Source organism: Pseudorasbora parva, chromosome 4 (assembly GCF_024679245.1).
Source record: "Pseudorasbora parva isolate DD20220531a chromosome 4, ASM2467924v1, whole genome shotgun sequence".
In the NCBI taxonomy this organism is placed as follows: Eukaryota; Metazoa; Chordata; class Actinopteri; order Cypriniformes; family Gobionidae; genus Pseudorasbora; species Pseudorasbora parva.
Genome location: NC_090175.1, coordinates 43,821,707 through 43,846,246, shown reverse-complemented (window position 1 = coordinate 43,846,246; position 24,540 = coordinate 43,821,707). Strand labels below are relative to the sequence as shown.

The window sequence follows — 24,540 nt, the reverse complement described above, 5'->3', positions numbered from 1 at the left end:
TCCCCCCTTATAGGTTTCAGTCTCAACCTGATACTGTGGCCGATTCTAATAACTCAAGTTGGTTAAACTCCTCCCTGAATCGCTCTGGTCAGAGACCCACCCTCACCTCAGACCATATGTGTCAGATACTGCAGAACTCCCCTTCCTCCTCTCCTGTTCCTCACCCTTCTACTTCCCGGGATCGCTCCTACATTCCTGACTCCCAGGAGTCTATGAGCAGCCTGCCAGACAGGGCAGACCCCACCACCGTCACCAAGACCTTCAGAGCAGGACGCAAGGCTGCGGCACAGGCCAGTCTGGCCTCTAGAGACAAGACCCCCAACACGAAGAGCCGCCGCAAGAGAGGCAGGGGGCAGAAGAACATAGGTGTGTCTATATTTAAAGTTGACATACTCAATCTTTAAAAGCACATCGAAAAGCAAAGTTTGTCCTATTGACATCATTAATTGTTTATGGGTTTGAAATTTTTATATATATATATATATATATATATATATATATATATATATATATATATATATATATATATATATATATATATATATATATATATGTGTGTGTGTGTGTGTGTAAAAGAAGATTTGGAATTAATCCCCCAATTCGTTTAAATGGGGTTAAAATGTGTTGGTCTCATTTTCAGCATCTGTGGACAGTGACAGTGTTTCAAGTGACTCTCACTTTGATCAGGAGAGAGAGCGCTCCTCTCAGGTCAAATACAAAGATCTCAACCAGGGTCTGCTAGACAAACTCACACAGGAGAAACTGGACAGCAAGACTAAGAGCAGCAAGCCAAATGACCTCTCATCTGGTATGACTTTTCGTTCATCCAGCTACAGATATGAATACACTGACTGAATAAATAAAACATCATAACACTAAACATAACACATAGAACAATGGGAACAGTCTTGTTTTACAGTGTGCACTATATTCTTTAATCAGAGAAGCATCTGCCAGAACAGTATAGCAAACTTTTTCCATTCTTATTTAATTTGATCATTGTTTGAACATCTTATGTCCCTTGTGTCCTTATATTGCTTTATAGTGTCACTTATTTAATTTTCATTTCCATTTTTGTTCCCATTTCATTTTGGGTTTTGTTCTTCACAGCATATGCTTGGAGAACACCTTTTCTCTCTAACAGAATTGCATGCACTGAAGTCCCAGGTAACTACAAGTTAATCAGTTGCTAACTACTCATTAACTTTTTTTTTTTAATCTGCATGTTTTCTTTCTCTCACTTCTTTTTTTCTTAACTACATTCACATGCATCAAAAGTACTTATTATAAGCTAGGTGTTTTCATTTTCAGGGCACAAAATCTCACACAAATATGTATTTCGAAACAGTTACATTGAACTGTATAAAGTTTATTTCTGTTGTCTTCTAATGTAATTTCAGAACATAGGGAAATTGGGGAGGAAAGGGAAATAATCTATGTTTAACACCATTTAAATTAGAGATCGACCAATAGATTTTCATAACTGATGCTGATACCAATTATTTGCATGTTCATGTGCCCGATAACCGATATATAGAACCAACATTTATTTATTAGAGTTTTTGACAATTATAACAACAGCACTGAACTGAAAAAAAAAAGTTTTATTAACAGCTTTTTAACCCTTAAATGCATGACTGTTTCGCCAAACATTCTTACATATTCGGGTCGTTAGCGACCCGGATCTATATTTAACATGGACAGACCTCTACCTGTCGCGATAATATATAAAACTCCTGATGTTAGAGTAACAGTTACAGAAGAATAAAATAAAACATTACCTTTGGATAAAACATTTGTTACCTTTCGGAGCTTGGAAGGGTTCAGTTTGAGCAGATGTTTTATACCATCATCATATGTCCTTGTCAGAGTTTGTTTACCAGTATATTCAGCATCTGCCTCATATTCGCGATCTCGAGCATCATCTCCAAACTCATTTTCAACGTCTTCAAAATCAATATTTTGATCACTGATCATCCATCATCAAGGGAAATTGACACTAACATTTGATTTTGTTTAGTACTTGCTCTCTGCAGTAAATCACTAAGCCATTTCAAGTTTTGCAGATTATAATTATTATTGTTTCGTTTTCTGTCTGAGGTAATTGAGTGAAACGTCACTTCATCATTGCATATCAGACATTGCCACCTTGTGGAATAAATGTGCACAATCCTACAAAAAAAATATACGTACAATCCTACACATCTCGGGTCGTTAGCGACCCTATACAATTTTGACAAAAAACTAGTGGAAAATTTATTATAATTTTATTATTTTTTCTTGTTATATTGTTTAAAATGGATTGATTGAGGAATACTAAGAAGGTTGATGTCTACCTTTAAAAAATTAATGAGGAGGAGGGTAGTAGTGAATGATGTCTCGGGTCGCTAACCCGAGGTATGCCTTTAAGGGTTAAATACTGTAATTTTTCCCATTACACTCCCTCCATGCATACAAAACAAAACATAAAAACCAATAAATAGTCTGAAAGAGTGCAAAACAATACAGTGCACTGTCACTAAAGTATCTTGTTTAAATAAAATATTTTAAGTAAGGTAATCAAAAAGGTAATTAATATAGCATATAAAAATTATTCTAACAAATTAGAAAAGCATTGAACATTCTAAACTGCCTGAATAATACTCTTCTTTTTTTTTACTGCTGTTGTATCTTTTTATTTATAGCAACAGCATATTAACAACAGGCAAGTTGTCAAATGTTTTGACAAAAGAACTGTCAAAAATGTAAAATGTGTACCTTAAAATGCAATGTAAGTCACTTTGAATAAAAGCGTCTGCCAATTGCATAAATGTAAATGTTTTCAAATGGAGAACATAAATAACAGGGGACTCTACCAACTCCCCATAAATATAAGCTTAAATATAAGCATTCATTTTAAACAACAGTTTATGGTTTCTGTGTTGTTTGATAGGCTAAAGAGAATGGAAAATGCTGGAATACGCAAACATTGTCAGAAAAATAAACAACTGCAAATACATCAGCGCAGTTACAGAGTCCATCTCTTCTGGCATGTAACATTAATCAGAATTATTAATAACGTTTTTGTCTGTCTCTAAATTATGAAATGCCTGCTGATGGAGTGCTTTTTTATTTGTGCATCTACATTACATTGTATTTTATCTTTATGTTAGGACATCTCTCGTGGATATAATTAATTTATTAATTATGAATGCAAATTTTAGAGACTAATGATAGATAACTTATTTACAATTTGCTCTCATTCATGGCTGTTTTGTTTAATTAATGAAAAAGTTATTTCTTTATTGGCACATGACTTGGCAGATTACATCACTGCGAGATTGTCTCTTCAGGGCTCTAGACAGTGACCAAAATGGCTGCATATCCTTTTTTAATAATGTGGGAGTAAAATTTTCACATGGCCGCATTGGTGTGAGGCTTTCTGCGATAATTGATATTGCCGGTTACATCACTTGCCCAGCGCGACACCTCCCCCACCATTGTTTTGATTTGATTTGTTTATTTATTTTTCATAATAATAAATATATAAATGTATAATAAAATGTAGTACAATTTAGTTCAGTTAGAGAACAGACCCTACAATTAAAAACTAAATGTGTCCCCTTAAAGCGTAAGCTGAATGAGAGTCGGCGCACAGACCAGCAGCAGGAGTCAGATTTAATTCACTTATTTTAAGATGATCACGGAATATTTGGTTTTCAAAGCGAAATATAAAAACGGCTATTTGAGTTTGTCGTTGTACTGTTTTGTTGTTGTTTTTCATTTAAGAATAATAGACTAATGCACCCAAATGTTCAAGCAACCCATCCCCAAACTGGTGCTAATTCTAAACCGAAAGTCACGTCATTTTGGTCACGGTGCATGTCCACTGGGCCGTTTTCAGTTCATTCATATGACGGCTCAACTTTGTGTTGCTCTGTTCCACTCTGCTTTGAATGCCTGAGTGGCCATGCGCATTTTACTTTCGCTTAAGAATTAGTGATTTATAAATCCCCACCACCGGTGATACCAGTATAAACGGTGTTGTCATTTGTCGATTAACCAGTGGGAAAATTTCCTCACCGCCTCATCCCTTGTGCGAGTGCACAATGCTTTCATGCTTTGCCTTGTGGTTAGCAAGAGATGCATTTAAACTTACATTTTGCTTAAAGTACTAGCAAAACAATACATTTATTGTTTGTAAAATACACAGTGATGTCTATGGAAGCGGCAACAATACATTAATCCAACGTGATATATTCACATCAGATAAACATTCTTTAGTAACTGTAAAGTTGACTATATTCTTCTTCCACTTTACTGGTCACTTACTTTCTTGTATTTCAGAAGTGGATGAATTGACGTGTTGTAAATCTGACAGATCTGAACTGCGGTGCAAACTAACATTATAACACGTGATAATGCATGTAACATGATGTTACATGATCATATTTTTTCAACAACAAAACATGTTTACTTGTATGTATTTGAAAATTTGAGAACCAAACTCTGAGTTGGTGCGACCAACTGAGAAAGTTATGTATAAAACATCTAGTTTTATACCTAACCAGTTAGAAAAGTGTGTCTAGAGTTCTGTTTTGCTCTTATTTTTTAGCAAGTTTAAACTACCCAAGCATTTATGTAACGCATCTTGTTTGTGCATATCTCACTTCTGCATTAATGGCTGTTATGTTAAAGAAAGTTTATTAATTGGGAGGCAAATTATTTTACCTTTGAACACTGTTGTTGACTCGTTCCCCCTCACATGCAGTGCTTTAAAGGTTCCGTTTTTCATGTGTTTTTGAAGCTTTGATTGTGTTTAGAGTGTGCAATATAACATGAGGTAATGCTTTGCGTGTAAAAAAAAAACATTTTTTAACTTATTTGTATACTGATGTTTTCTCTGTCCTAAAAACGGCCTGATGATTTCCTTGTTCTATGAAGTCCCTCCTTTAGAAACACGTAACGAGTTCTGATTGTGCCAGCGGTTCCCGTGTTGTGATTCGATAGCAGCTTAGTGCAGTTTGCCCGGAAAGGTCCCGCCTCTTACCATAACGGGGAGATGAATGTGCTCAATGTGCGCTCTTCTCCACGTGGGAGAGCAACAAGACCACGCCCCCTTTTTTTGTGTATTCTTGTGGGCAGAGGGTTAGTCAACAAACTGTTCTAGTGACGTCATTACAGCAGGAAGTGCAGGGGTGTAGTCCAAACCGGCCGTTCACTGTTGGGTTTGAAAGGGAATTTCGGTTAAATAAAATATCTCTCTTGGCATTGAACTTTGAGCTTTATAATTTTACAGGTATTATTTATGCTCTAACAGCAACATTACACACTAACTAAAGTTTAAAAGATGGGATAACGAAGAACAGGACCTTTAATGGCAGACTTGCATGCAATTCATCAAAATGGTCAAAAGATGGTGCCATTTATCAGTGAAACCAATATTACATAACCGGTACCAATTATGAGAATGCGTAAATATCGGGAAAACAATATATTGGTTGATCTCTAATTCAAATCCAGTGGCTCTGTTATGGATGTTTTATACCTTTGCTTTTGAGTTAAAGACCGAAAGTGTGGATTTGAGAATGGTTTTAAGTTAACATATCTTACATGTTCTTAAATGTTAAGAGAACAGTGTTTTTTAATATTGTGTGAAGTCCAGTACTCAAGGTCTTGCTAATGCTGTACTTAAATTTGTGTTAAGCATGTTTCCCACAGTTTTTTTTTGTTTGTTGTTTAATTTGTTTGCGCAGAATGCAGTTGTTTGATCTACTCTTGACATGCTTGAAGAGTTTGTGTTCTGACTCTGTATATTTCTGTTCTCTAGATGTGAGCAGTGATTTCTCTCTTTTTGAGGCCCTGAGAGAGACTATTTATTCCGAGGTGGCAACACTGATCTCTCAGAATGAGTCTCGCCCTCACTTCCTCATCGAGCTCTTTCATGAGCTTCAGCTGCTCAATACTGACTACCTGCGGCAGAGGGCACTCTACTCACTACAGGTACAGTACACTTGTCAAACCTGTGCATACTTCTACATACATGACAGGCCCACACAGAGACATTTCCATGGTGACGGAAATTCGTTGAATTTAGCAGTTGATCGTGATGCACTTGATCATACGCTCCAGGGACCAGCCTAGACTGATTACACCTGTGATCCTATGTGCGAAAGGCTTAAAAACAATAAAACATTTTGACACATTTTTTGAAATGTAGGCTTAAATCTTTATTCTTCTGAGAAATGCTTGGTTTTCACCGAAAATGTACTCATATTGTATTGTATCGATATCGAGATATCTGGCATGAAAATCGAGATATGAAATTTTGTCCATATCGTTCAGCCCTAGTGTGTTTGTGTGTGTGTATGCTAGGGGAGACTCTGAATATTCGAAGATTTGATGCATTGAGTTACTATTTGAAACTTTAATATTAATTTATGCAATCGCAATGCCTTGATTTTTAGTAAAGTTACACAGTCATAGCAATAGCCATAAATGCAATGGATAATTGGCATAGTTTCCTTTAGTGTTTCGGTTTCAGCCAATTATTTTTATTTTGGTGCATCCCTACTGACAATGTTCTGCTCGGTATGTCGTCAACACGCTTCAGAAGATGCCAAAACTAGTAGTTTCATTGTTGGTACTAAAAACCTAAAACTGGAAGCCATAAAAGACCACGAATCAGTTCATGGTTTGTGTGTGTATAAGAGAGAAAGAGAAAATGTCAGTATTTTATTGAGACTTGAGATTAAATAAACTGTTTAAGTATTGTAGCGCTTGTAGTATTAATTTTTCACATGCAGTCACACATTGTCGATTAAAACATTGAGTGGCTGGTAGATTTTGAAATCCACCAGCCAAAGTGGCCGGTGGACAAAAAAGTTAATTTCCATCCCTGGAATGTACACACCGGCGGCGGCAACTCATGAACTTGTTTAAAACCTTGCCGCGCCACAGAGCAACATTTCATGGTTTTATATTACATTTATATTATATTTACCTCAAATCGTCAATGTTGATTTCACCCTATGCTAAGATACACCCATCGCACAGCTCTTCTGTCAGAAGTCGATTCGAAATTGAGCTTGTGATAATGTGCGTGTCCGGTGTGAGTTACATGAGACGTGGCGCTGAGCTTTGCGTCCGGTGTGCGACCACCTTTAGGCATAATTGGCTTAAGAACAAGCATGTAAATGCACTGTTCTTTTCCTCTCTAGGCAGGTATTTTTTTTAAGGTTTATTTATCAAAATGTTCTTTTATACCTTTGTCTGATGTTCTGTATTTCAATCACAGTTTTAAAATGTTAAGAGAAAACATTTTACGAATGTTTAACCACCACATACCTTTTATTTAAACCTGAATAAGAAAGAAAGCCATTGTCTTTCTTATTTCTTATATTTTGGCCGCTTTATTAAAAGTTGTTTAATCACTGTGCAGTGTGTAAAGGAAAATAAAAATAGTTTTACCCTCTTTCTGACCAGTGTCGTGCCCCTCCCAACCCATTCACAAACACAGAGATGATTCGACTATCAGTCGACTAGAAAGATTCGACAATTCGGATTCGGATATGTAAATCCTTACACGGGGACACCCCTATTGTATACACACACACGGCCCTGGTTTTAATACCAAAGGATTACTTTAATTACGGTATAAATAAACAATAGATCCATTTTCTTAGTTGTTCAATTTTTCTTTTGGGATGAATGATTCAGTTTTAATAGTAATATCCATAGAGCTGATTCGGCATATCAAATCTCATTGTTGGCTCTGCCCACCAGGACATTGTAACAAGGCACCTGACAGAGAAGAGTGTGGCAGATGAGCAGGCGTCTTCTTTGGGTCCAGCTGTGTGGGCCACAGGCTCACAGTCAGAGCTCACACCTAGTGAAAGCTTTGCTACCAGCGACAATGTAAGACATTTACTTCCCCATCTGATTTTCTCTCTTTAAGCATCATACAAGCTGATTTTTTTCTTTTTTGATTTTTCCAGGATGCATCTGAGAAGATTGTAACTGTTAAATCCAAATCTGTATTGAAGAGGGTAGCAGATAGAGACTCGATGGACAATGAGAGCCTACTGTCCACCTCTTCCAACCTTGAACCCTTTGCTAGCGATGACCTGGGTAAGACAACTGAGCTGTATGCTGACATACAAACACAATCATGCTAAAAACTTGCTTATCATGATCATGCTTCGCTGGGCTGGGGCTGAACTGAATCCTTGTTTTCCCCTTGAATACTTCCATTCTCCCTCTCCCTCTCCCTCTCCCTCTCCCTCTCCCTCTCCCTCTCCCTCTCCCTCTCCCTCTCCCTCTCCCTCTCCCTCTCCCTCTCCCTCTCCCTCTCCCTCTCCCTCTCCCTCTCCCTCTCCCTCTCCCTCTCCCTCTCCCTCTCCCTCTCCCTCTCCCTCTGTTTCCTTTCCGCTCCTCCAGGCAACACAGTGATTCATTTAGATAAGGCATTGGCCAGGATGAGGGAATATGAGCGTATGAAGCTGAGGGCTGAATGTAACACAGATAACCCTGAGCACAGCCCTGGAGCTGCTGCTGCTGCTGCCACCTCAGCACTCACGCAAGGTATTCCTGCGATCACTTTCAGACTGCAGAAAAGACCCAACATTAATTTGCAAGTGCTTCTAATGGCATGTGGGCCAGATGCAATACTACAAGTTTCTAGCTAGAGGTGTGCGATACCACATTTTTTGTCATATCATGCTGCAGTGCATGTTCTATCAGTTGAAGTTCTGCTGCCTTTCTCCCAATATACTGTACAACTCTGTACTTTCACATCACTCAAATGTAGAGGTACAGTAGGGTTACGCTCATGTGACGATGTGAGTGTAACCCTACTGTACCTTGCGGAACGTTGTGAAGTTTATTATTTGTGCAAACATTTTAAAGTATTGCCAGTTAAACATTTTATTATTTTTTTCTGACCAAACCAAACAACTAGCAAATGGCCGGTTACTTTTATCACTTTAAGCCTGATTGTGCGATTAAAAGCACAAAAATGTGCACAAGAGATTTGTTCTCAAGTCGGCGCGCGCTCTGAAACAGCCGGCAACGGGACGAGCAAATTACACTTTCGGTTTCACATTCGCGTCTAAATCTAAACAGTCAAATGTATACAAACATCTATGTCAAAATGACCGGCTTGGAGAGTCTCTTAAACACAACACAGTTTGTGTCTAAAATGGACGTAGTTATTATGGATATAGTTGGGAGAAAATGTAGTGCCTCTGCCTATTATCAGTCGCCTATAGATCTGCACATCTGTCTTAGAGGCAGCAGTGTAAATAAACATGCGAACAAATTACTGCGAATTCAACAACCAAATGCAATGAGAAAATCACTCACAGCTCTTGAATAAATAACTTTAGCTTTAATAAGCATTCATTTAGTTTATTTATGATAAACTATGCAGTGTTATTTTGCATTTGATTAGTAACTAGAATTCTTCCTGAAATGAAAGCACTGTATAAGCTGTGTATTTTTGTTAATTGTGTGTACCGATAGTACCGATAGGAATACTGTAAAGTACCGAACCGATAAGCAGTATCGGTAAGAGTAGTAATACCTAAAGATACCCATTAAAACCTTAAGATACCCATCCCTATTAATGACTCACCCTAATGTTGTTCCACACCCGTAAGACCTCCGTTCAGCTTCAGAACACAGTTTAAGATATTTAATATTTACTCCGAGAACTTATGTATGCACACTATACTGTCCATGTCCAGAAAGGGAATAAAAACATCATCAAAGTAGTCCATATGTGACATCAGTTAGTTAATTAGAATCTCTTGAAGCATCGAAAATACATTTTCATTTACATAGGGATCGCCAATGTCACGTGATTTTAGCAGTTTAACATGCGATCCAAATCATGAATCAATAAGCTGATTCATGACCGTTTGAATCTTTGAGGTTTGAAAACAAACACGGAAGAGAAGACAATGTTGAACAAAGTTGTATTTTTTGTTATTTTTGGACCAAAAAGTATTTTCGATGCTTCAAGAGATTCTAATGAACTAACTGATGTCACATGGACAGTATAGTGTGCATACACATTGGTACGCTCTCGGACTAAATATAAAATATCTTAAACTGTGTTCTGAAGATGAACAGAGGACTTACGTGTGTGGAACAACATTAGAGTGAGTCATTAATGACATCAATTTCATTTTTGGGTGAACTAACCTTTTAATGTTTATGGATTGGGTGTTTGAGAAATTAGCACTGGCTAAAGCTCTGCTTGCTATTTAATATGCATATAATAATTGCTTAGGCCTTTTAGTAGCTCTACTTGGGTGTTTTAATGCATTTATAAATATGTCTTGTCTGTATTTAGGTGCAGGACATTCATCTGCAGATGCACATTGTCCTCAGATTGACACTCAACAGCTTGACAGACAGATCAAAGCCATCATGACAGAAGTTATTCCATTCCTAAAGGTAAGCTTGCTCTACTATTCTCTTTAAATTTACAAATAAATCAATTGACTAAGCTGCAATTCGTAGACACGTCTCGCATTTGTCTTTTGGTCAGGAACACGTTGGGGAGGTGTGTTCACACCAGCTGCTCACATCTGTGAGGCGCATGGTGCTCAAGCTCATTCAGCAAAATGATGAAAGCAAAGAGTTTGTTCGTTTTTTCCACAGACAGCTGGGCGGCATCCTGCAGGTTAGAAGAATTATAATGTATTTGTATTTTGCTGCTTATAATGTATTTATTTGTATTTTGCTATCTTCAGCTCAGCAGTTTTCAGTGCAGGCTGCAGTATTGATATTACATGTTTTGTTTAGAAATGCACATTTGAGAATAGATTACGTTGATAGTAGCATTAACATAAACAGTAAGATCTTTAAAAATTGTAATAACCAAATTTTATATGGTAAATTTAAATATTCTAACTTAAACTGTCTGTGCTCTGTCATATTCTAAGCATGCACCTATAAAGCTGCCATGCAAACAGTTTGCAAATTATGTTCGTGGCTTATTTTGCTAAAACATTACCCCATTGTTAAAACATAAATATGTAGAGAACAAACATTTAGTTGAGATAATTGTATTGTTAAAAAAAGCCTAAAAATGTGTACAAACCCTGGATCACAGCAGTTTTATGATGTTCTTGGTTTTGTGTGTGCACAGGACTCCCTGAGTAAGTTTGTTGGACGGACACTGCAGGACTGTGGTGAGGACCTGCTGGTAGAGATCTCTGAGATCCTTTTTAATGAACTTGCCTTCTTCAGACTGATGCAGGATTTAGATCAGAATACCTCCAAAAACAAATGCAGGACCAAGAGACGCTCTGCACACACATCTCCAAAACACTCGCATCACTCTGAGGTAAGCTTGAGTGATTAATGTGCATGTCTATAGCAAAGTTTTAAGAAGAATAATCATTGCATTGTTTATTTAGGAGACGAAAACGCCAGAGAGAGAAAATACATTCTCACCGTCATATTTTGATGAAGACAGAGTAAGTTTTATAATTAATAAAACTTTTGAATATAATTTATTATTGATATTATTATTATTTTTTTTACTCCACTTTTCTCTTTGAGTAAAAAAAGACAACACAACTTTCTATTGATTTCCTTTGCAACTTGTGCTGTAAGTTTGCTGCATGAAACCAGCACTGTTCAGCTCTTGGCGTATGTTTTTATTTTATTTTATTGCAAACCTGAATCTTTTAAATGTTGAAAATACACTTGCAATATTTTTTAATCAGGATCAGGATGAGGCCGAGCAACGAGGGAAGCCTCATGAGAGGGAAGAGGAAAAGGAGAAAGATGCGCAAAGCAGTGAAGCATCTGAGGTGGAAGAAGAGGAGGGGGAAGGGCTGCCTCTTTCTATAAGTGAGTTTATCAGCCAAAAACTGAACAAAGAAGCTTTTGATTGAAATAAAGGTAACACTTTACAATAAGGTTTCATTAGTTAACTACTTTAGTTAACATGAACTAAGAATGAATAATACTTCAACAGCATTTATTAATCTTAGTTCCTGTTAGGGATGGGACGGTATAAACATTTCATATCATGATTATTATCACGGTTTTGTTAAAATTAGTGGTCAAAAAGACTGATGCACACTAAAAACATTAAAAAAAAGTTTTATATTTTAAAATCAACATGCAACAAATAAAACAAGCTGCTCTATGCACTTTTTTAAGCAAGATTCTACTCTGTGGGATTTCCTTCCATTATAATGACCGTTGTCAATAGCAATGCATTTTAACAGCGCACATCCACATATCACAACAGATGCACTCTCGTTTCATTCAAATGCAACCCTGCGTCTTTGTGTCTCTGTTTTTTATTGTATTGAAAATGAAATAAGACGACTTTACTATTAATACTACTATATATATATATATATATATATATATAGACTTTTTAAAAGTCTTTTATGTTCATAAGGCATTTATTTGATCAAATATAAAAAAACACAATGTTGTGAAATATTATTATAATTAAAATGAACTCTATTATTTCTATTTTAATATATTTTAAATGGAATTTTTCCCCTGTGATGACAACAGAATTTTGAACAACAATTACCCCAGCAATCAGTGTCACATGATTCAGAAAATATTCTAATATGCTGATTTAGTGCTCAATAAAAATGTTTTTATTTATATCAATTTAAAAAACTGTGTTGCTTAATCATTTTGTAGAAAACTATGTAACTGTGTAAAAAGTACTGCTTCCTTTTGATCAATTTTATGTTTCCTTCCTAAAATAAAAGTACATTTTTGAATGATAGATTTATTTTTTATTTTTTACACCATGTATTTCCTATTAATTGGACACTGAAACACCATCTAGACTTCATTTTATGCTTACCAATTTGAATATTCAACAATACTCGTTAGTATTTTCTGGAGTTTGACCATCTTATCGCCTACAGTTTGAGACTTTTCTGTAATGTGTTTGACTTTGATAAGAATCTGTTTGACTTGTGTGTATGGTCTTTTCTCAAGGCCTGTCTAAAGCAGAGACACAGGCTCTATGCAACTATGGCAGTGGAGAGGATGAAAATGAAATGGAAGAGATGGAGGAGTTTGAGGCTGGACCTGTTGAGGTGCAAACGTCACTACAAGCCAGCATGGACAACACTAGTGAACACAGACCGGTGTGTTGGCATGCGCACAAGGGGGCAAATAAACTGCTCAGACAAATGACAAAGATATTAATAATGCCCTTTTGTGTTGTTCCAGTGCTCTGCCTTACAAAATGAAGCTCCGCAGGAAACCAAATCAGGCCTAGAAAGCTCCGAAAGCAGCCAATGTACACCTTTCTACTGTAATATTGTATCATTAACATTTATTGAGGTTTATTTTAAAATGTACTTCATTACTATTTTTTTCTTTCACTTTGTCTCCCATTTTCAAACAGTGAAAAGCATAAATTCTGAGTCCAAAGACACAGTTCCGCATCCTCCAGAAGAGAGCAGAGAGGAGGCAATAACTGGTTCAGGAGATGAAAGAGAAGAGGACCATACAGTTTCCCCAGAACAGGAAACTCCTCAGAGCTCAGATACAGCCAGCCCTGACACAGACTCCCCAGTCATGATCAACACGGATGTATGTCTCACAGCAAACATCAGATCAGCATTTCTCGTTTTTTTGTTTCATTTTTTTTTTTTTTACATGACCAGATTATGAAGGAAAACATTTTATTAAGTTCCTTTGTTTCTAATATAAAGGAGGCTGGGTCTGGAAACAATAGCCAGAGATCAGATGAGGAAGATTTTGTGAAGGTGGAGGATCTCCCTCTTCAAATGTCTGTTCTATGTGAGGTAAGCGCTTAAGGGGTCTTCCTCGAATAGGGATGGACAGGATAGTGAAGTTTACAAAAAAAATGTGGCAAGTTATGTATATGTGTATTTATATTTTCTAATATCAACTATTTATTTTTGAACTTCATTCACCTGTCATGTAGTTTTTCATGTCTCTAAAGTGTACAAGGCATCTTTAAACTGTGTGCTGTTTTAAAACATTTTATTTGCTTATAATTTGTACAGGAAGAACTTTGTAAGAGGATCTCAGAAGAGCAGCAAACTAATAACTTAGCAGCTGAAATTCTGAATGGAAATACTGAAGATTTTACTGGACTGGTGGGAAATGCTCAAGTGCTCAAAGAGCCTGGTAACTATCAATTAAGACCACTTAAACAGAAGGCTGTTTGTTTAGACAGACTTTCAAAATGTAGTATTAGAGTAGGGTGAAAACTTTTGTTCAAAACTTAAGTATTTTCATTTGAATGTTTTTCATTTAAGAATGATTTTGTATTAGTAATTAAGTAATTGAATGTCAATATTTATTGCATTACAAAACTATGATCTGCATATCAGCAGATCCTTGTGAAAGGTGAAGAAATGTTCTACTCGTATTGTTTTAAATCTCCTTTTCTTTTCTTTTCCAGAAACCATTGGAGCCCAGAGTGCATGAGAATGATCTTTTGAATTTGTCTTACACTACAAACCATCATTCATTCAACATTACTGTATAATGAGCTTAATACCTTAAAATTCTTTGGAATCAACAGCTAAGCTATGTCTTGGTGAATTAGCCTGTCAGCATGTGTAATCTAACAGTTCAAGAGATGTTAAATAAGTCTCTCTACACTTGTAAGTAGTTTTATTCTGACTGTTTTATGGAGAATGTAGGAGAGGATATTTTGAAAGGGTCTTTGTCTTTTAAGTTGTTCTGTAGTCTGTAAGTACATTTTCTCTGTAAGCCAGAACTCTGTAAAAGCTCCTTCAAAGGCTACAGTTTAAGGGATGCAATACATTTTTGTGTTTCTATGTTTGGCACGGTTAGGCTTTTGTATTTCTGTTTGGGATTCCTTCAGCATTTTTCGCGAATGCAATATATAGAGGACAATAGATGTTCCTCTAATTCAGGATAAAACTTCAAGCACATTAGGAAAAAGAAATCCCTATTTAAATGTATTTGACTGCACTATGAAATTTGTAATGGGTAGAGCAGAATCACATTAGCACTGATACATTGTCCTGTCCTCTCTTATTGCACTCTTTTAAATGTTTTCTCTTGCTTTTAATTTTTACTCTTTTTAAGGCATGTTGGCCATTGCTTGGGTTCTCATCCCATTTCACCTCATGTGATTCTCCAATGTTTAGATTGAGATTTAAAATAAATAAAACCTTGATTTTTATCATTTCCTGAAGTAATTGTCCTCAGCCCCATTTGCATCAAACCTGGTTTGGTTGCTCAATGCAATGTTTTCTCCACAACAAATACTGAATTTCCATGCTTTATTGACATTAGTTGTGCAAATCATTTTTGGTTGATCATTTCCCCTCTCATACAATGTAATGGCTGGCTCTGATGAGGTTAAATAAAGTTACAAGACAACAGTAGTGTTGATTTATCCTGTCACCCACAAATTTCATTTGAAAAACAAAAACCCATGCAATTACAGCATTTCACAATTGCTAAAACACTAAAATACATTTTCAAAATTTGCAAAGTTGCAAGTGTACAAACCACTTTATTGATTGAATCACACAGTTTGCAGAACTTTAAACACTTATCACATGGTTAGACACAACAAGCAAATCGGAATCACTTTTTGTCAAAAACTGTAAACCCATTGTCATTCACAAAGCACATGTAGCATTGTGGTGCACTTAACTCAGAATGGCACAACACGGCCCCCAAAAGTGAAACACGAGCAACACACTGTTGTCATCGTTAACACACAAGCACTCAAAATTGAACACCCCTGTTTCAAATTAGTAATGTGTTGCACCTAACCAGTAATCAGGATATAAAGCCATGTCAAATCCAAATGGCATGTGCGATTTTCACAATGGGGGCAGGAGGGAAGAAGAGGAAGAGACCGAGGAGGAGTAGGAAGAACAAGAGCCATCATTTCAAATGAAATTAGAGCAACAATTATACACCATGTTCTGGCTCATGGAATGAGTATGAGGGAAGCAGGACTGCGTGTTCAACCAAATATAAGCAGGTTCTCTGTGACCTCCATTGTCAGGACATTCAGAGAAGAGAACAGGTAAGTCTATCATTTGTGGTCCCTCAAACTTACAGTACAGTATGTACAGTTGTGGAATGTCTCAGTAAATTACTGTAACATCTCTAAAAATTGGATTAAAAATTCTCGCAGTGATATACTTATATAATAGTATTGTACATATTTGGTGACATTTCAATGCATTAGGCCTGTGTACAATTCTAAAAAGAGGTTTTATTTGATAGAACTGAAAGACTGCCACATGCCTTACAACACCGCCCATCTTCTAACATTTCTGGATGCTCTCTACAGGAAGCACTACTGAGATGTGAACAGAAAGGTGATGAGCAGGCAGAGCATCCCATGTATGTGGTAATCTGGGATAATGTGAACTTTCACAGTGGTCAATGAGTGGTTTGAAAATAACCCACGTTTTATAAATGTGCCTCCCACCATACTCGCCCATCCTTAATCCCATTGAAGAATTTTTTCTTGCATGGACTGGAGGTGGAAGGTCTATGACAGAAATCCTTATGCACAGGGAAATCTCCTTCAGTCAATGGATGCAGCATGTGACAAGGACTGGAAGCAATTCAAGGTTGGATTCGGCATGCTAAAGGATTCTTTCCCCGTTGTTTAGCCAGGGACAGGATTGCCTGTGACGTTGATGAGGTCCTGTGGCCTGACCATGCCCAGAGGCATGATGCTGAGGCAGAATGATTTCAAGACATTGCTTACAATAGATCTGTTGCATATTTGGTTTGTGACTACATTTTATGTTTGCAAGTACTTGATGATAAAAATCATTTTTCCCTGCTCTGCCCTGAGTTCAGTGTTTTGCATTTATCTCTGTAGTGTGTAATGACTGCTGTGTAGTATTTATACATTAGCTGGATGTGTGTGTTATTTCAAAACAGTGTTTGGTTTTGGGTAAAGATAACAGTTCTGAAGCAATTGTTTGATATATTAAGACAAGTCAAAGATTTTGACAGTGCAGCTTAAGTTTGGTGATTTGTGTTAAGGTTTTGAGAAAGCGAGAGAAACATTAAAAAAAAAGTGTTTTAGCAATTCAGAAATACTGTAATATTTGCATGACACATTTTCAGTGCAACACATTTTTAGACAACTGGTAAGTAGGCTGCTCTTGCTGTTTGATATTTCAAATGCAGATGTTGCAAACCTTTTTAAAATCTAAGACTGATTTTTAATTGTTAATTTGATTTGCGTGGCCATGCTATTCCTTAACATACATGAGATTGTCCCAGTAATGCTGCTTGGCCAGACGCCGTCCATCACCACGGCATGCAGGGGTTAGGACAGTCACGGATATAAGACTCCAATGTTCCCTTAGACACCTCCATTAAAGTAGTGTATGTGGTCAACTGCACAGCACCATAAAGGGAAGCGTTACTGAACAATCCATAAAATGTGCTTCAAATTGATACATAAAATGCTAACAGTAATGGATGATAAACCTACTTTATTTAAGACTGGCTTGGTGGACAGGACATCATAGACTGTCTTTGTGGAGATATGCTGAAAGAATGCGGTCATGAATCACTGTTATTTGGCAACCTGGATAAACATGATTTAGTTGTTTACAAGAGCAAAACTCACATTCTGCGTGGTCTGGTTCATGCATTTCATAGCAGGAGTTCTCCTGTCATCCAAAAACAGAGGCTCTTTCCAGTGGTCATAGTTGGTCTCCAACACATACCACCTGCCATTCTTCACATCAAGCCTGAAATGCATAGTGCAAAGTTTATTATTACAGTTTCTAACCAAAAAAACTCACACACCTACTTTACCCTGTAGAGTATAAATTCAATGCTTACTCCAGCGGATTGATGCTGTGTGTTCTGGATCTGGTGATAATGCAGGCTTGACCCGTCTGGTTTCCTCCGAGGATGAAGTAGGCTGGAGCCAGCAGCTTAGTGTCAGACAACAGAGCCTTGGCACTTTCATAGCTAAAAAAGAAGACCACGACATCCAAATCATCATCATAAACCAAAGATATATCTATCTGTATTTTCTTTTGATTATTACTTCAGTGTTGTGCAAAAAAAGCAACATCTTATTTCAGTTCAGGTAAAGATAAGTCTCTTATGCTCACTAAGACTGCATTTTTATTTTTATTATAAATATTTTTCATGTATTGAATATTATTCAATACATTTTAAAATCTAATTCATTCCTGATAGCAAAGCTGATTTTTCAGCAGCCATTACTCCAGTCTTCAGTGTCACATGATCCTTCCAAAATCATTTTAATTTGCTGATTTGGAGTTCAAATATAATCATTACAGGTGCTCAGTTGTTAATAATTTTATTATCATTGTTGAAAAAGGTTTTCCTGCTTAATATTTTTTTAATCATTTTTTTCAGTATTCTTTGATGAACAATAACTTGAAAAAGAATAATTTGAATGTATCATTATAATGTTGAATAAAATTATTAATTTACTTATTTCTTTATTAAATATTACTTTATATATTATATATTATTATATATTACCCCAAAGTGTAAATAGTAGTGTATCACAGTTTTCACAAAAATATTGAGCAAAAACTGTTTTCAACATTGATGATGATGTTTTTTGAACATCAAATTTGCATATTAAAATGATTCCAGAAAGATCATGTGACACTGAAGACTGGAATAATTATGCTAAAATTCAGCTTTGTTATGACAAGAATAAAACATATTTAAATAGACATTTCATAATATTACTGGATTTCTCATCAAATACACAGTCTTGGTAAGCATAAGAGACTCCTTTCAAAAAAATAAATATATGGTAACACTTTAGGGTCCAATTCTCACTCTTAACTAGTTGCTTTTTTAGCATCAATATTACTATGATAAAGCACATATTAATACCCAATACCTAAACTTAACTACCTTACTATCTATTAAAAAACAGCAATTAGGAGTTTAGCAAAAGTCAGATAACTTTAGTCAGTGAGGTTTGGACCCATATCTAAAGTATGACCATTTTACTGTATATTTATATCTATATATTTAAATAACTATCTTTAGCCAACCTAGTTGCATTCTCCAACACAGAACGAGTCAGAAAACTCATCCACATGCCGTCTCTCTTCCCCAAGATCCACTCCAGAATCCCTGTAATTCACATCAAACACTTGGTCACAACACAACTATACACCAACGATCCGATCAAATGAAATAAGTAATCTTTTATGAAGAAAACAAAAACCTGTGAAAAAAAAAAGCTTCAACAGATCTTGCTCAGCAAATATCAGGCGGGTGAATAAAAGAGCAAAGGCTCACCAATGTATCCTCCATCCAGACTGAATCGTTCATTCATAGTGAGTGTGAAAGAGCGCTACAAACAGAACAAAAGACAGAGAGACAAGTGACAGGAGCAATGTGATTATTGACCAACAATCCATGCTTTCACAGTTCTGTTACACTGCAGAAGTGAAACTACAAACAGCCAGAGACAAAAGGATCCTGGATTTGAATTCTAATCAACTCATCCGCCCTTACCGCATGAATACCAGTCAGCATGCCCACGTATCCTGCAAAATTGGTGGATTTAAAGACCGTCTGCTTGTTCCGTTGGAAGTCGATGTTGACAATAAGTGGCTTCAGCTTCTCTGTAATGATCCATGACCTGTTCTTCAAATCCCATCTGTTAACAGATAAGTCCATATAACAGTCTGGAATTTTTATGTTTTAGACATTATATATAAATTATATATATAGAGGAAGTATGTCAACAACAAAAGCCAAAACAATGACACTAAACTCACCCCATGAAAAGTCCAAAGTCCAGGTTCCTTGCATGGATGAGATTGCCTAGAGTTAAAACAATATAATCTTTCACAAATGGCACAACTTCATATTAAATACTTGGATATTATACATTACTGTTAAACGTTTGGGGTCAGTAAGATTAATATTATTGGTAAGATACATTTTTTGAAAGAAGTTTAATTCTTACCAAGAGTGCATTCATTTGATCAAAAATAATGTAAACCAATATTATTGAGACATATTATTACAATTTAGGAGTCTTTTCTGTTTATATTAGTGCTTTCAAATCAATTAATCATGTACAAAATAAAAGTTTGTGTTTACACAATATGTGTGTGTACTGTGTATAATTATTATGTATATATAATAATACACAGAACCCACACACATAATATTAACACAAACTTTTATTTTGGACACGATTAATCACGAATAATCGATTGGACAGATTTATTCCTGAGGCGCAAAGCGTACTTTTTAGCATCATTACTCCAGTCTTCAGTGTCACATGATCCTTCAGAAATCATTCCAATATGCTGATTTGCTGTTCAAGAAGCAATTTCTATTTTTATCAATGACTATGTTTACATGATGCACCCTCATAATGCGAATATAATAGGATTTTGACAATATTGTGAAATGTAATTTTACCTCATGTAAATGCAATACTTCGATCAATCAAATGTGATTAAGCTCATAATCGTGTAACCACAGTCACATTAAACTAGGTGGCCTACTCCTGTTTATTGTGTTTTTCACAAAATCACAATAAACAGTCATGTAAACGCATTAATCGCATTATTACCATTATGAATATAGTGCGCATGTGAGCGGATGTACACAGATATTGTACTGTTCACATTGCGATTTTTATCAACGCGCCGAATAATATCCAGTAAGCTAGGTCCATAAAAGTGTATTTTGAACTTGATGCGAGTAGATTAAAACAATGGCTGGTAACTTGCATACTGTATACTGATGATATCCTCACCATTGATGTCCTCTGCAACCAGAGAAGTGCATACGGTGAACACCTCATAAAATATGTTGAAGAGCACCACCTCACCTGTGTTACAGAGAACAGTTGATGGTGTGAGTTGGAGGTTTATGTATTATTTTACAGCGTGAAACACAATGGTTTGGATGCATTTCATACCCAAAGGAACACCAGACACTGATGCTATTCCTCTGATCTCCTCATTGAACGGGTAAGGCAGTGTGTCCACCATCAAGGGCTGTGGACAAACACATCAGTCCTTATAGCTATTACAGCTTATGTCATTATGCAGGTGATGTGTGACAGGTATGTAGGTCAGTATGACAGCCAGATATGAGATTTGAGAGTCTTGTATACTTCAGTAAATGATGGTTTAGCATCATAAAAACAAAGTGATATGCTAGACTACGAGAATCTTTTTTAACTCACCAACTCTTTGTCTACTAGGTCGATGAGCTTCCCACTGGGAACAAAGGCATCTGCTAGATCTCTGATAGCCTGAATCATGCTCGCCATCTAAAAGAAAGTCACATGAGCTCTTGAAAACATCTGAGTAATGGTCACTGAGAGTTGCTCAAGAACACATCAGTCCTGATCAGCAGATCATCTCTTTTTAGTTTACTTTTGGGTTTCACTTCACTTTTAGTTCACAGTTAGGCCTGTCACATTTATTGAATAATCATCTGACTCTTGTTATTTGACCTGATTGCAATTATTTGAGATAACTGCAATAATTATGCAATAAATTTCACATTTAGCTAACCAAATAAGGTCAATTTAAGCACGTATAGAAATGTTGTTAAATGTGTGATATTGTTTTTGGGAGAAGCAGGGAGTCATAATCTGGAGGAGAGTAAATAATAAAGAATATAAAAAACACTGTTATAAAGTACACAATAATCTTCATTTGAAATGAAGGTTTGTGGATTTAATCAGACTGTATTATATTATAAATATTATACATTTTCACAACATTAAAGTTAATAATATGGGCCAATTTTAATATATTTTGTATTATATTATATACAATAAAAATGTCACATTAGACTTAGACTCTAAGTGACACGGACAAAACACAATTATTTAATCACAATAATTTGTATGATAATTAATCGAATGCACAAAATTCATGATAGTGACAGGCCTATTCACAGATCACAATAAAAAAATCAGAAGAGATGATCGGACATCTGAAATCTAACAAGGCCACTATCAATCAAATGAATTTATCTGTCATGCAAAACATTTGGTTAAGCAATTCCTTTGTTGCTGTAAGTAGATTTAACTATAGATCACTGAAAGAGTGATGGTATGAACTCACATCCTTCTTTTTGTCTGTAATAATGTCTGTCCATCTTTTGCTTGGTGGTGAGTCCAGATCAACAGTATACCAGGACACGTCACCTTTAAATCTATAAAATACAGAGATTAAAAAACAGATTTTCTTATTCTCTCCCTACAACACATTTTAAAATTACATTTGAGAACATTCATAATAAGAAATCTTTGATTTATAGATGTACTATAAAAAAAAGTTTCTAGTAGTAAAAATAATAATAATAATAATAAATTTATTTTGTATAGCGCCTTTAAAAGTTGCTTCACATCACAAAAAAACAATATTATATATATATATATATATATATATATATATATATATATATATATATATATATATATATATATATATATATATATATATATGAAAAAAGTAAAATAAAAGTAAATAACAGTAAATAAACAACAAATAAAAAGCAATTAAAAGCAATCCTGAAAAAAAGTTTTAAGATGTGTTTTAAAACTGACTAAAGAATGTGCTTTGTAAGCTTTTGTTTTGTTTAAAGCTGCAAAAATTGTATTTGCACTAAAAAAAACTACATATGAAAAAATGCAATATTACATTTTAAGTTATGTATAATATTAAGTAATGTGACCATATATTACATATGTAGTAAGTGCATAATTAATTGCATAACATTTGCATAATAAAAGGTGTTACAAAATACCTGACTTGTTTTCACTTATTTAATACTAAAATATCTAAAATATACTTTTCGAATAAATTACTGTACAAATTAATTTTTCACTTTTGAAAGAAATCACTTTTATTATGTTTCTTGTGTGACTCGGTTCGTTGCTCTCCTTTAGTTGAATAACTTTGTTACATGCAAATGTATGCTTGAAATTATTTAAGTTTGGGAATAGCATTGTTATACTCTGACAGAAGTGTTTGGAGATTGTATAATCCATATTTTTTCATTTGTCATACTCACGTTGGTCCGTTTGGAGGATACATGTCACTTCTGCATTCTTCTGTGTACTGAAACACAAACACCAGTCGTTTTTTTAACACACATTTACTGTAAACCGGTGGTTTCCAACAGCACTAACTAGGTCATTTAAGTTATAAAACAGTCCAATGGCGTGTAAACACACGACTGCAGTCCTGCTATTATTGTAACTTACAATGTTAAAAATGTAAAAACCAATGTCAAAAACCAAAACGATAGATAGTATTGTCATATGACCTTAGATGGTGACTTACCGGTGGTACATATTGCGCATACAAGCGCATAAAAACAAAAGAGAGAATAAAACAGCAGACGTTTACTTTGACGATCATGATGAGACGCGCGCACTCCTCAGACTTCTGAGCGTCTGTGAACACGGAAGTGCTGATGAGATGATTCTCGTGACAAACCCAGAAGACACCGGGGGAGTTACCATAACAATGAGTTACACAATAAAAGATGACTTAACACTTTCTGTCTTTGGGGTTATCTCTAATTTACATTACCAATCCGTAGCACAAGTCTGTCCTGCATTATTTATTTATTTTGAATTAGGCTTGTAATGAGAAACAATAATTTTACCTCTCCCGAAACAAACAGGTAAAATCGACTCATAAACAAATAAGCGAATGTACTGCGTCATCTAACGGTTGGAGAGGGAAGTGCAACAACAAACAGTGTGTGTGTGTGTGTGTGTGTGTGTGTGTGTGTGTGTGTGTGTGTGTGTGTGTGTGTGTGTGTGTGTGTGTGTGTGTGTGTGTGAGAGAGAGAGATAGATACATTACATTTTACTTTACATAGCAATTACAAAAATTAAAAGACCACTTAACATGGATTTCTCAATGTTAAGTGGTTTTTTAATTTTTCCCAGAGCTGTGTGGGTGGGGGGGAGGGGCTGGAAATCCCTATGTTATGGCGACAAAATGTCCCTACAAAGATGGCAATATCCGAAATCCTTGTCCTTGACATTTTTAGGTCCCCATGAGGAAAACATCTTATAAATCATACAGAAGGAGTTTTTTTTTTGAGAAAGTATGTTTCCTGTGATGCGTAGGTTTAGGGGCAGGGGCAGTGTAGGGGGATAGAAAATACGGTTTGTACAGTATGAACTCCATTAAGCCAATGGAAAGTCCCCATAAAACATGGAAACACTACGTGTGTGTGTGTGTGTACAACCCCAAATCAGAAAAAGTTGGGACAGTTTGGAAAAAGCAAATAAAAAAAGAAAGTAGCCTAGTGATTTCTAAATTTACTTTGACTTGTATTTCATTGCAGACAATATGAACACAAAATATTTAATGTTTTGTCTGGTCAACATGTCATTTGTAAATATGCATCCTTTCCTGTCATTTAGACCTGCAACACATTTCAAAAAAAGTTGAGACAGGAGCAATTTAGGGCTAGTAATGAGGTAAAAGGGTTAAATGATGTGATTTAAAACAGGTGATGTCAACAGGTGATTGAAATTATGATTTGGTACAA

The 24,540-nt window shown here is 35.7% G+C and overlaps 2 protein-coding genes across 8 annotated transcripts in view; one reads left to right on the top strand and one right to left on the bottom strand.

Moving 5' to 3' along the window:
* pcm1 (pericentriolar material 1) overlaps positions 1–15,169 on the top strand; it is a 60,386-nt gene extending 45,217 nt beyond the window's left edge. For 5 of the 7 annotated variants that reach the window (XM_067441904.1, XM_067441902.1, XM_067441900.1 and 2 more), the window contains 18 exons: positions 14–366; positions 641–808; positions 1,111–1,167; positions 5,810–5,982; positions 7,765–7,896; positions 7,977–8,109; positions 8,419–8,562; positions 10,337–10,440; positions 10,535–10,669; positions 11,138–11,335; positions 11,409–11,468; positions 11,721–11,847; positions 12,973–13,124; positions 13,210–13,279; positions 13,388–13,575; positions 13,698–13,790; positions 14,016–14,139; positions 14,417–15,169. In XM_067441904.1, the coding sequence (XP_067298005.1) occupies positions 14–366; positions 641–808; positions 1,111–1,167; positions 5,810–5,982; positions 7,765–7,896; positions 7,977–8,109; positions 8,419–8,562; positions 10,337–10,440; positions 10,535–10,669; positions 11,138–11,335; positions 11,409–11,468; positions 11,721–11,847; positions 12,973–13,124; positions 13,210–13,279; positions 13,388–13,575; positions 13,698–13,790; positions 14,016–14,139; positions 14,417–14,442 (2,437 nt within the window). In that variant the 3' untranslated portion in view covers positions 14,443–15,169. The remainder of the gene's footprint in view (positions 1–13; positions 367–640; positions 809–1,110; positions 1,168–5,809; positions 5,983–7,764; positions 7,897–7,976; positions 8,110–8,418; positions 8,563–10,336; positions 10,441–10,534; positions 10,670–11,137; positions 11,336–11,408; positions 11,469–11,720; positions 11,848–12,972; positions 13,125–13,209; positions 13,280–13,387; positions 13,576–13,697; positions 13,791–14,015; positions 14,140–14,416) is intronic. The other 2 variants (XM_067441901.1, XM_067441903.1) reach the window with 2 other exon arrangements.
* Positions 15,170–15,254: 85 nt separating this feature from the next.
* Positions 15,255–23,615, bottom strand: asah1b (N-acylsphingosine amidohydrolase (acid ceramidase) 1b). The gene is made up of 14 exons (XM_067441910.1): positions 23,313–23,615; positions 23,041–23,087; positions 22,089–22,179; positions 21,197–21,283; positions 20,927–21,005; positions 20,762–20,836; positions 19,767–19,812; positions 19,501–19,645; positions 19,282–19,336; positions 19,032–19,113; positions 17,824–17,955; positions 17,606–17,729; positions 17,468–17,524; positions 15,255–17,370 (listed from the first exon to the last, which is right to left on the bottom strand). Exons 1-14 carry the CDS (start codon positions 23,388–23,390, stop codon positions 17,281–17,283), a joined length of 1,188 nt encoding a protein of 395 aa, XP_067298011.1. The 5' UTR covers positions 23,391–23,615; the 3' UTR covers positions 15,255–17,280.
* Between the last annotated feature and the right edge of the window lie 925 nt (positions 23,616–24,540).